General features: G+C 42.2%; 1 protein-coding gene across 2 annotated transcripts; it reads right to left on the bottom strand.

Annotated features, from left to right (window-relative positions):
* Nucleotides 1–4,155: 4,155 nt before the first annotated feature.
* Nucleotides 4,156–10,601, bottom strand: ZNF425 (zinc finger protein 425). 2 transcript variants are annotated; one of them, XM_008582794.1, is made up of 4 exons: nt 10,481–10,601; nt 7,749–7,911; nt 7,318–7,336; nt 4,156–6,625 (listed from the first exon to the last, which is right to left on the bottom strand). In XM_008582794.1, exons 1-4 carry the CDS (start codon nt 10,599–10,601, stop codon nt 4,679–4,681), a joined length of 2,250 nt encoding a protein of 749 aa, XP_008581016.1. In that variant the 3' UTR covers nt 4,156–4,678. The 2 variants fall into 2 exon arrangements, with proteins under 2 accessions (XP_008581016.1, XP_008581015.1); XM_008582793.1 differs by lacking the exon at nt 7,318–7,336 and having other exon boundaries at nt 4,156–6,561; nt 7,753–7,911.
* Between the last annotated feature and the right edge of the window lie 2,314 nt (nt 10,602–12,915).

Raw genomic sequence — 12,915 nt, 5'->3', positions numbered from 1 at the left:
TGCGGGCCGGAGGAGCAGGCCCCGCCCCCGTACCGCTCCCCAGAAGAGGGGCCCGAGGGCCACCGCCCACCAGGCTGTGACGGATCCTCGGACTCTCCTGGGACCCCCAAGAGAGGGAAGCAGTGGGACACGAGCTGAAGATTGAAGTGAGAGCTGGGAATGGAGACAGAAGAGACAGGGACAGGGAGACACACCGTGCACAGAAACCGACTGAGAGACCAGAGAGCTTGTGTGGGTTTGGTTCCTCCCCAAAGCAGACGCTGAGTCTAGGATTCGATTGAAGGGATTCGTCTGTGAGGGGATCCCAGGAACCAGGAGACGGAGCTGGGAAATGAGAGCCGGAAGGAGGTGAGAGGGAGAGGGGCAGCCACTTCGGACAGGCTGTCCACGTGGGCGAGGGATCCAACCTGCTGAGGACTCTGGAGGATGGGAGAGCACACCCTAGGGCTGTCCCACCAAGGACAGGAGGCTGCGTGTTTGTCCACCAAGTCCTGTCCCTCCTTGGCCGAGGGCACTTCTGGTCCAGCCGGGCACAGTCCCCCATGTCTCTGGGAGCTGCCTGCAGGGGACTGAGTTTAGCCAAAGGAATAAGGGCCGGGCACCAGCCACATCCAGCTGAGAGTGACACAGAGAGGTGGAGAAAAAGACAGAAAGAAGGGAATGAAAAGGGGAATGAGAAACACGGAAAAGAGACAAAAGTAGGGAGAGAGATGGACACAGAAAGGAGATAGCACAGGGAGACAGAGAAGAGAGAGGAAGAGGAAGAGGGGGCAAGTGTCCCCAGAAAATCAACATCAAATTCTATGCTTAATACTATTTTACGTGTCAGGCTAAAGTAACATAAAGAAAAAGTGTGCGGCTTGGGGAAGGGTATATATAAGAGAAATGGAATAGTCCCTGCATGGTGTAAACCTAAAAGAAGTAACAGACAAAAGTATAAAAATGAAGAGTTTTATTTGAGCCAAATTTTAGGATTTCAACTCAAGAAACACAAGTTCAAGTTGCTTTGAATTGCGCCCCCAAGGACAAAAGAAAAATCAGTAATATTTAAAGGAGAAAAGGAGAATCTTAAAGAAGGCAGTTCCAAAGTTGTTTTCCAAGAATTTACATTGGTTCACTAAAATAACACAGGCTACTGATTGGCTATACATTGTTCTTTGCATCATAAATTTCAATAACATTGCAACAAAAAAAGTAAGGGTCACATTGTATAATTAGTGATAATATTTAAGTAATCTATACCCTCAGGTGATGTCTGTCACCTAGAGTAGAAACTGCTACTAGATGTGCCTTTTTGCAGTTATCCCAGACGAGGGTGAAGGGGACATGACTGAAGCCCTATGCCCATATCTCCTGTTAAATTTAGCAGACTTTGCATTTCTTAGATTGTTCTGACTCTCTTTCTCAAAACGTATGATGAGTCTGTATATATATCTGTGTTTGCTATGGTATAGTGAAATGTACATATACCTTACTGTTCAAATTTTTTTATTTTTATTTTTTATTTTATTTTTTTCCCTTTTTGTCTTTTTTACTGACCGGTAACGGGATCGCAACCCTCGGTGTCGCGCCCGTACCGGGGACCGGCAACGGGATCACAACCCTCGGTGTTGCGCCCGCACCACACTCAGCCAGTGAGCGGGAACCAGTCTCCACATGGGATCCGAACCCTCGGCGGGAGCGCCGCCATGCTCCCAAGCGGCGCACTCTCCAGTGCGCCACTGGGCTGGTCCCTAAATTTTTTTTTTTATTTTTAAAAATATATATTGTGTGTTTTTGGTGCATTGTGCTACAAATTTTAACACATGTGTATTAGTCCATTTGTGTGGCTATAACAGAATACCTGAGACTGGATAATTTATAAAGAATAGAGGTTTATTTGGCTTACAATTCTGGGACAGCTGCATTTGGTGCGGGCCTCAGGCTGCTTCTACTCATGGTGGAAAGCAGCAGGCAGCTGCAGGTACAAGCAGATCACATGGCTAGAGAAAGCAAAAGAGGGAGAGGGGAGGTGCCAGGGTCTTTTTTAAACAACCAGCTCTGGCGGGAACTAATAGAGCGAGAACTCACTCAGGACCCTCACCCTCCAGGGAGAATATTAATCCATTCATGAGGGATCCGCCCCATGACTCAGCTTCCAACACTGCCACATTGGGGATAAGATTTCTGCATGAGTTTTGCGGGGACAACACATCCAAACTCTGTCAACATGTTAAATATGTGTAACTGACACCATAATCAGGCTATTGAAAGTTTCTTGGGGCCTGCCCGGTGGCGCACTGCTACAGTGCGCCGCTTGGGAGCGCGGCAGCGCTCCCACCGAGGGTTCGGATCCCACATGCAGACCGTTCCCGCTCACTGGCTGAGCGAGGTGCAGGCGCAACACCACCGAGGGTTGCGATCCCGTTGCCGGTCAGGTCCGGTCGCGACACTGAGGGTTGCAATCCGTTGCCAGACACGAAAAAAGACAAAAAGGGGAAAAAAAAAAAAAGAAAGTTTCATTGCTCCCCAAGAATGCCCTTGTACTATCTTTTGATTCAACTCCCTTCCCACAACTGTAACCCCGGCAAGGACAGATTTGTTTCTGCCTCCATAATTTTGTCTTTCCAGAATGTCATTTAAATTGAATCATACAAGATGTAACCTTTGACACAAAGCTGCGGAGATTCATCCGCATTGTTACCTGTGTCAGTGTTGTTGAGTAGCATTGTTTGTTTATCACCCACTGAAGGACATCTAGGTTGTACCAGATTATGGATAGAGCTGCTGCAAACATTTATGTACAGAAATTGTGAAAAAATAAATTTCTGTGGTTTAAGCCACCCAGCCTGTGGTATTTTGCTATGGCAGTCTGAGCAGACTAATACATCCCATAAATGTAGGCAACTTTTATCATTAGAACAACTTTATTATAAAAAAGGAGAAAAAATTAAAGGGAGAGTTCTAGCCCAAATCTCACACCAGAATGGCTTAGGATGCCTTTCAAAGATAGTTTTTCTTCCTCCAGTCTCTCCACTCACCAGATCAAATGTTCTGAACTTTACACATTATCATCTGGGAAGTTTATCACTCGGTTCATCTGTGGAGGGTCCCAAGAGTCAGCATTATTAACATGCATCCCAGGCAAAGGCACAGCACTGTCTTGAGGCGCCTAGTGAAGAAGCCTAGTGAATGCTGAAATCTGGCCCACACCTGGCCTGGTGTGGGCTAAGGTGTTTTTTATTTTGCACAAAGGCACTGATGGAATTTGGATGTGTTGTCCCCTCCAAAACTCATGTGGAAATTTGATCCCCAATGTAGCAGTGTTGGAAACTGATTGAGTCATTGGGCGGATCTCTCATGAATGGATCAATGCTCTCCCTAGGTGGGGGGAGTAATGAGTGAGTTCTCGCTCTATTAGTTCCCACGAGAGCTCATTGTGTAAAAGACCCTGGCACCTTCTCTCTCTCTTCCCCTCGCCATGTGATATGCTTGTACCCGCTGGCTGCCTGCCCTGCTTTCCGCCATGAGTAGAAGCATCCTGAGGCCTGTGCCAGATGCAGCTGCCCCAGAATTGTAAGCCAAATAAACCTGTTCTTTATAAATTATCCAGTATCAGGTATTTCTGTTATAGCAACACAAACGGACTAAAACAGGCACCATCGACTCACCAAGAGGCTTGCACCCCAGGACTATACCAACAAGAGGTGGCACCTTTTTACTCTTTGAACAGACACTTATTCTTGAGCACCCTAGATCCCAGCTGATTCTAATTCAGATAATTTCGGTCTCCATTTTGTGCTACAAACACAACACTTTTGTAGGCCCCTAAGATTTCCTAATGAAGGAGAGCTGTAAGTTTTCCTAGGAGTAACGTTAAAGACTGACAGGCTGAGAGACAGATGAAGGTTTGCTAGAACAGCCTGGAAAATTACCTTATAATGATAGATTAAGCCACAGAGCAAAAAATGGAGCAATGCTAGGGACTGATAAGATTTTACCCTTTGCTATTTACTCAGAGACCCTAAAGTTAAGGCAAGCATATTTCTTTAAAAAATGACACAATAAAATAACATTGCTTGTTACTCACAATGATGGATTTTTAGGTAATTTAAATTACTCCAGAAGAAAATAACACTTATATGGGTAATCATTTTAACAAATGAGATGGTAGGTGCCAACATTTATTTTTAGCAATATAGAGAAATTCCTCCAAGAAACAGATGTGCTCTCAAGTGAGAGAAAATGAAAATCCACTATGAGAGAAAACCGAAGACTTCAATACAAATTTAAATAAGGAGGCCTGGTAATGGAAAAGCTGACTGAGGTGTCTGGGGGGAATGTTTCGGTCTGTAATGTTAAAGACTGACAGGCTGAGACAGATGTTTCTCATTTTTCACCCAGGCTGTGGTTTCCAAATTTAATCAAGGGATTATTATGCTCTTGGATGACACTGAAAAATCTCCTCAACTAGCAGATCCGTATAAAATCTCATCAACTAGCAGAACTGTGACTGGCAGGCCTTGCCCATGAGGATTATCGAAGGAAGAAGCCTCTTTGACAGTCTTTGCCTGCATTATTTGGAACTTTTGTCAAGGAGTCATCAGGTCCTGCTGACCATGCATCAGGCCAGTGTGTCTGTAGCCAGGATTCTGTGAATTATTTATCCTGCCTCAGCTCGAGCTCCATCTAAAAGCTGTCACTGTGTGGGACAGAGACTAGAGGGCTTTTCCCTGGCATGTCCTGCAATGTGGGTGGTGAGTGCCCCCATGTAGGTAAAGCTCCTTCCACACTCATTACAAGAAAAAGGCCTCTCCCCACTGTGATGGTGCAGATGGGTCTGCAAACTTCTCTTCTGGAGGAAGCCTTTGCCACACTCAGGACACCGGAAGGGCTTCTCTCCACTGTGTGTGTGCAAATGGACCCTCAAACTTCCCCTTATGCAGTAGCTCTTGTCACACTCTGGACACTGGAAGGGCTTCTCACCACTATGGACTCGAATATGTTCTGTGAGCCTGTACTGCTGAGTGAAACTTTTGCTACACTTAACACAAGAGAATGGCTTTTTGCCACTGTGCTGGAGCTGGTGGCTTTTCAAATTTCCTTTGAGACGGAAACGTTTATCACATTCAGGGCACTGGTAGGGCTTCTCCCCACTGTGTACTCTCAGGTGTTCAGTGAGTTGAGACCGCTGAGAGTAGCTCCTGCTGCACTCACTGCACGCAAAGGGCTTCTCGTCCCTGTGTATCCGCTGGTGGAACTTCATGGAGGCCTTCCAGAAGAAGCTCTTGTCACACTCAGGACACTGGAAAGGCTCCTCCCCACTGTGAAGCCTCATGTGCTCAGCGAGATGCGAGCGTCTGCGGAAACTGCGGCTGCACTCAGCGCAGGAGAAGGGCTTTTCTGTGGTGTGGATCTTGAGGTGCTGAGTGAGCCTCGACTGCCGAGGAAAGGTCTTTTTGCATTCACCGCAGGGGAATTCCTTCTGCCTGTTATGGACTCTGGTGTGGCGAGCAAGCTTGGAGGGTCGCGTAAATCTCTTGCCACACTCCCCACAGGAGAACGGCTTGTCCTCACTATGCAGACGCTGGTGGGCTTTCATGGCATTCTTCCAGAAGAAGCTCCTATCACACTCTGGACACTGGAAGGGCTTCTTCCCGCTGTGCTGAAATCGATGGGCTTTTAGGCTTCTCTTTAGGCGGAAACATTTATTACACTCAGGACAAGGAAAAGGCTTCTCTCCTGTATGAACTCTGATATGTTCGGTGAGTTTAGTCTTGTAGATAAATTTCCTACCACACTCATCACAAGAAAACGGCTTCTCTCCACTGTGAGTCCTCTGGTGGGTCTTCAGGGCAGCCTTCCGAGAAAAGCCTCTGCCACACTCCGGACAATGGAAGGGCTTCTTCCTACTGTGCTGGCAAAGATGGGCCTTCATACTTCTCTTCAGGCGGAAGCTTCTGCCACACTCGGGACATGGGAAAGGCCTCTCTCCGCTGTGCAGCCTCAGGTGCTCAGTGAGCTTGCACTGCTGGACAAAGTCCCTGCCGCACTCCCTGCAGCAAAAGGGCCGCTCCCTCTTGTGCAAACACAGGTGCTTCTTCAAGTTGGCTTTATACCGGAAGGTCTTGCCACATTCAGGGCATGGGAAGGGCTGCTGCCCTGTGTGGACCACCTGGTGAGTGATGAGGCTGCACTTCAGACAGAAGCTCTTCTTGCACTCACCGCATTGGAACCGCTGCCTCTTACACAGGAACGTCTGTGTCCGCCTGCGTTCTGATTTCCCTCTGGATCTATTTTTGTACTTTGGATATCTACAGAGCTGGTTCTTGCAGTGGCTCCTTTTGTGCTTTATCAAGTCATTCTTTACCTCAAAGACTTTCCCACAGAGAAAGCAGGAATAAAATCTTGGCCCTGGTGGAATTTCCAAGTGCCCTGGGGTATCCAGAGGCTTATGCCACGGATCTTTCTTGTCCTGATTAGATGCTGGCATGTTAAGTTTTTTATTTAGAATCTCTGTTTCTTGGAGACTTGGAGATTGTAAAGTGGCTCTCTGATCTGATGAAATCTTTCTTTCCTTCCCTGGAAAGGAAGCACACAAGTCCTGTTTTTGAAGACTGTTTAAATAGCATTCCTCCTCTTTGCCCTGAGAGTTCCTTGGGCATCTGAAGAAAAAAAATACCACTCTCATCAGTGACATGTCTGTTCTCTAGTGGGCTTCAAGGACTGTCTTCATGTCACTAACAAAGTGGGAAAGGGAATCCCATTAAAGTCAGTGACTCTGTGAATTTGCCTCACCCAGGTAAATTACATTTAGCTTTCATATTCCTTTCATCATGTGTTAAGATATGGCTTGGAAAAAAAAAATCGCAAGCAAATATATCTTTTGGACCTATAGATGACCCTCAGAGCAGAAGATGGAGACAATTAAAAATGAGTTACTCTGAGTAACTCCAACTTCTGCTCTGAGGGTCACCTATAGGTTCACTTCTGTGAAAATAAGTCCTATGACCAAGGTAGGCACTCCCTACCAGTTAGATAACTGAATTAATAGACAGTGGCAGTGAATTCTTCTTTCCTTTTGAAGGTTCACTTCTGTGAAAATAAGTCCTATGACCAAGGTAGGCACTCCCTACCAGTTAGATAAGTGAATTAATAGACAGTGGCAGTGAATTCTTCTTTCCTTTTGAATTCCTTGAAAATTCTTCTATCCTTCTGATGGAGTTTGGACACATTCCCCAGGTTCAAATTCCCCTTTTCCTCAGAGGAGTTCCTTGACTCCCAGGGACTAAGTAAAGTATTAACATACTATAAAAAGTGAAATAAAGTGAAACATACTATAAGAGGAGTTCCTTGACTCCCAGGGACTAAGTAAAGTATTAACATACTATAAAAAGTGAAATAGTCCCTTAAACATTAAAAGTGTTAAGATATTTCAAATGTTTCTGTATGATATAAGGAATTCAAAAGAATTCCTTCAAAAGGAATGAAAAAACTCCAAGTTCTAAAAATCTGTAAGATAAAATATTGCATACACAAAAAAAATCACACAAAATTGGAAGTTTCTTTTTAAAATAATGTATATATAACTTCCTTCTCCATAAAAGTAATATATTCTCACATTTGCTATCTACTTGACTAAAAATCACTAACACTCTACATCAAAACAGTGTTTCTTATTAACTAGGTCTAGCCAAGTATCCAGAAAGAAAGATTCAGGAAACAAGGCTAAGAAAACTAAATGATTCATGACATTAAGTCCATGTTACTCACCAAAACATGGTGACTTTCCAGTATTCTTCAAGTCCAACAGCTCATCAGCAGAAGGGACGACTGTCATTCTCATTTCGTCTAAGCATCCCTGATCTCTGATTAACAGCATTCTCCCTTGTTCCATCCAGGTGATCAAATCTGGCTTCGAAAAAGCACAACCTGCAAAGACAGTCCACACGGACTCATTGTGGGTTTACTGAGTACTTGACTAAAAGACGTTTTCACGGTGTACTTCGATTCTTGGAGACATGAGATCAAAGTTAGTTAAAAAAGTGGAAGCCCTTGAAATTATATGAATGACAATTGAATATAGCCTAACTAAGACTGTTTAGCTGAAATGTTCTCTGCAATATTTTACACAATTAAAGGAAGCAAAGAAGTGAAGGATGAGGAGGATTTTAAAAAGGCTGATGTCTATGACCTTACCACCCTGAAAGCTCCCCAAATCGTCTGACCTCAGAAGCTAAAAAGGCTGACATCCAGGCAGAAGGTATTCAAAGGTTATCATTATGAGAACAATATAAGCAGAGAAAAAGAAAACTCACAGGGGGTTAAAAAGCAAACCTCAATCACTAAACTTTTCTGATAATCCACATCCAAGGAAACTAACTCTTGGGGTGCCAAAGTTTTTAATGTAGTGAAAGAAACAGGAGGTTGTTTTAAGACAGTGACTATTAAGAGGTAGAGAGTAATGTAGTCTAATGGCATAAACCTAAAGAAAAGAAGGGTTTTCATAAGTCAGTGGAGTGATTTTAGAAGATGCAGCAGGAAGCTTCTTTCTCTGTTAACCTTTGGTGGTGTTCCCTCAGGCTTAGGTCTCAGATCTATGTTTCTCAAAGTGAACTGTATACCACCAGCATTAGGAGCACTGCAAATGCTTGTTAAGAATGCAGATCTCTGTATCTGAAACTGGACCTGCTAAACCCTAAAATCGGGCTGGGATTTGGGTGTTCTGTAAAGAAAATCATTTGCAAATAATACTATTTCGTTTTTAAAATCTGGGAAAGTCGGACTAAATTTTCCATGTCCAAGGACACTAATTGTGATAACTCAAAACTTATCACAGGAATCAGCACATGGCTCTCGCTTCTCTTAACCTGCTAGCCATTCAGCCTCAGTCTCCTCAGCTAGACCTCTAAATGCTGGGTGTTCCAGGGCTCTCTCTATCCTACCTACGTATTCTCCCTAGATAATTCTAACTATCCCCGTGGTTTAAAATACCATCCATATAATGGATCCCAAATCTATAAATCTAGTCCTGACCTTTACTAGGAATTCCAGTAGCATACCCAGTTATCTTTCCACAGAATGGCTAACAACAATCTTAAAGTTAATGTGGTCGAAACCTGCTGCCTCCCCAAGTCTTCCTCATGTCAGTGAACAAAGCCACTCCACAGCAAGATACTCAAACTGAAAACCTAGGCATTGATTCTTCTTGCACTTTTATACTCCACATCAAATCCATTGCAAAATCTGGAATTCTACCTCCAAAACATATCTGAAGACCACCTACTTCTTGCTGTCTTTATTACTACCTACCTGGTTCAGCTGCCATAATATCTCACCAGTATTGACAAGGCTCCTGGCTGGTCTCTCGCCTTTGATTACTATGCACCACAATTCATTCTCTGTATTGCAATCCAAGTAATTGTTAAAAAATTATATATTACCCCCTTCTGTTTAAATCCCCCCATAATCTTCCTCTTGTATTTAGAATAAAATCTAATTCCTCATCTTGGCTGCATGCGCTACAATCGTCTCATTGTGGTTCCCAACACACTGAGCTCATTTAATCCTACCTTTGGGACTTTGCACTAGTTTTTCCCTCTTTCTAGAATTCTCTTCCCTATGGTTTCACATGGTTGACTCCTTCTTGTCATTCATATCTCAGAGGAATAAGTTATAAACCCCCAAACAGGAAATCAATCCTCAGGTTAGACTGAGATCTCTTATTGAATTGCTACTAGTAGAAATGGTTTTTAATGACACAAGAATGAGTTAGACTGAGTTGGATAAGCACCAAGGTATAATTTCCCCAAAGTTCTCTTTAATCTACTCCTTAAATATTTCCCTGTAGATATCTGTGTCCCATACCACGGCTTCTCTACCCAGGCAACCTTTCTTCCATGTTGTATCCACACTGTGTGCTGTGTTGTTTTCCAGCTTATTCTAACTTTATAAATGTGTCCCCTTCATGAGAGCCATAGTTTTTGTAAAGATGGAAAATTCATCTTATTCAGGCAACATACACAGCTACTAAAGTATTAGATAAAGGAATACAAGAAAACACTTAAAAAAAAAAAAAGAGAAGCAATTAGATTACTTAGTAATCCTAACTGTGGAAGAAATGGGGGAGGCTTATGGTGGCAGATAGAGAATTCAGAGTATTAATAATACTGAAGTGCTGGCCCGTTAGCTCAGTTGGTTAGAGCATGGCCTTATAACACCAAGGTCATGGGTTTGGGTCCCCATACTGGCCAGCCACCAATAATAGTAATAATAATAATAATAATAATAATAATAATAATAATAATACTGAAGACACAGATAGCATTGGATAAAAAGGACAAGTTAGATGTTCCCAGGCTGTTACAGGAAGTTAAGGAGACATCATGAATGTAAATTGGGCACAGTATCATATTCAATCAGCCAATGGCTGATACATGGAAGAAAGCCTATTAGTATTAGGTCAGATCCCAAAAAGTGATTCCTTAGAAGCCCATCTTACCCAGGGAATCAAGGGTTGCATAATTGGCCTTCATCACTTGTTTATACATTTCCTGCTGCCATTTCTCAAGGATCTCCCACTCTTGTTCCGAAAAATATAAAGCCACATCATCAAATGTCATGGTTACCTGGAATCACAAACATTATACAGATACATTTTCACTTTAAGGTTACTTTGTTTTTCAGTGTCCATGACTTTATTAAGAGACAGAAATCAGTCGTATTCATCACCTCCAGGTGGTGCCATATATTGAACAATATATTAATGGAGTCACGAATATGCACTGGAGCCATGTAAAGTGAGGGAATGAATCCCTTCATTCAGGCCTTTGAGCACATGTACTATCTAAAGGGGGATCTTTTACTCAGCAGCAACCAACTAGTGGTATGCAAGGCTGAGCCCAATGTGGCTGGATGTGTTAATTTTTAAAAATCTTTTTATTTTGAAATAATTTTAGATTCACAGGAAGTTGCAAAGATAGTACACAAAGGTTCCATGTACTGGTCACCTGGTTTCCCCCAAAGATTATAGTGTACATTATTACAGAATAATTTCAAAACCAGGAAATCAACATTGGTACAGTAGGCATAAAATTCTATGCGGTTTCATCACGTGCTGATTGACTTTGTGACCACCACTGCAATCAAGAAACAAAACTATCCCATCACAACAAAGAGCTCTCTTGTTCCAACCCTTTATAATCACACCCACTGATCTATTATTTATTGCTACAATTTTGTCATTTCAAGAATGTTTTATTAGTGGGATCATATAGTATGTGACCTTTTGAAACTGACTTTTTTCCACTCAGCATAAAATCCTTAAGATCCATCCAAGTTGTTGTGTTTATCAATATTTCATTTCCGTTTTACTGCTGAGTAGTATTCCATAGTATAAATGTGCAATGGTGTGATTAACTATTTGCCTATAGAAGGGTACTTTGGTTGTTTCCATTTTTTGGCTATTACAACACAAGCTTCTATGAACAATCATGTATAGGATTTTCGGTGGGCATAGGTTTTCATTTTCTGGGATAAATGCCCAGGAATACAAATGCTGTATTGTATGGTGAGTATATGTTTAGTTTTAAAATAAACTGCCAAACTATTTTCCAGAGTGGTTAAACCATTTTACTAGCCACATATGAGACATACAGTTTCCTAGCATCCTCACCAGTATTTGTTAATGTCACTATTTTTTAACTGAACTGTTGTAATAGGTATATAGTGACATCTCATTGTGGTTTTAATTTTCATTTTCTTAATGAGTAATTATATTGAACATCTTTTCATGTGTTTATTTCCCATACATATATTCTTCTTGGTGAAATGTCTCTTTATATCTTTTGCCCATTTTCTTGTTGGATTTTTCCTTTTTTACTGTTCAGTGAGAGTTCTTTATATGAGAACCTTTGTCAGATACATGGTTTGCAAATATGTTCCCTTAGTCTGTGTCTTGTCTTTTCACCAACTTCAGAGGATCTTTCATGGAGCAAGAGTTTTTAATTTTGATTATGTCCAATTTATTGCTTCTTTCCCTTTATAGATTGTGCTTTTGGGGCCGCACCTAAGAACTTTTCACCATGCCTTAGGTCCCAAAGATTATCTCCTGTGTCATCTTCTACAGGCTTTATATTTATAGCTTTATATTTTACATTGGGATGTGTCCGTTTTTAAAGAGAAACTGGAAATACGCACCATTTTATGTGACTCCCCCTGATTTTTATATCTTGGCAACTAAAATTTTAATGACAAGTGTTAGTCCAAGCAAAATGTCTGCAAAACCATGATTGGCTCATGGACCATTAATCTACAACCTCCGGTATGAACTGACTAACCCAGGCTGCTCTTCCAGGGGGTTTCAAGGACAGATCCACTGTGCCAATAGGGAAGGAACGACAACATACACAACCTTGGAAAATTCTACTTTCACTCCTTTCAGATTCTGTGCTATAAATGTAGATGAGAGCCTACCGAAAAAAAAAAAGTGCTGGACATCTTGAAAGATATCTAGGGCTCTTCCCATGTTTATAAAAATGTTGGTCACAAATACTACAAAGTAAATTCACATATAAGGGAATCTAGGAAACCTCACAACTAAGGGGAATGGACCCTCAGGTTTTGGAGAGAAAAGCTGCAGAGGTGAAATTGTATCATCAAAACTATTATGGGCACTGCAAGCTGAAGTATCAGCTACGATAACAAACAAGTTCAAACTTGGTGTTTACATAACGGGATTTCTACAATTCTCTTGTACCTCACCCATGTGTTTTCCACCTACAAAAGACTCATTCGTGAGCATATTCACAATTAGCACTGAACTCCTCCAGTGAAAGGGAAAAAAAAAAAAATCAAGAAAATGATGACTTCTTCCCTAGCCCAAATAATACAATAGCCATGAAGCTGTCACCCCATTTTCTATGGACTCAAACATAC

Source organism: Galeopterus variegatus, unplaced genomic scaffold (genome assembly GCF_000696425.1).
Source record: "Galeopterus variegatus unplaced genomic scaffold, G_variegatus-3.0.2 Scaffold2726, whole genome shotgun sequence".
NCBI lineage: Eukaryota > Metazoa > Chordata > Mammalia > Dermoptera > Cynocephalidae > Galeopterus > Galeopterus variegatus.
The sequence above is the reverse complement of the archived record's forward strand: the minus strand, read 5'-3'. Positions and strand labels throughout refer to the sequence as shown.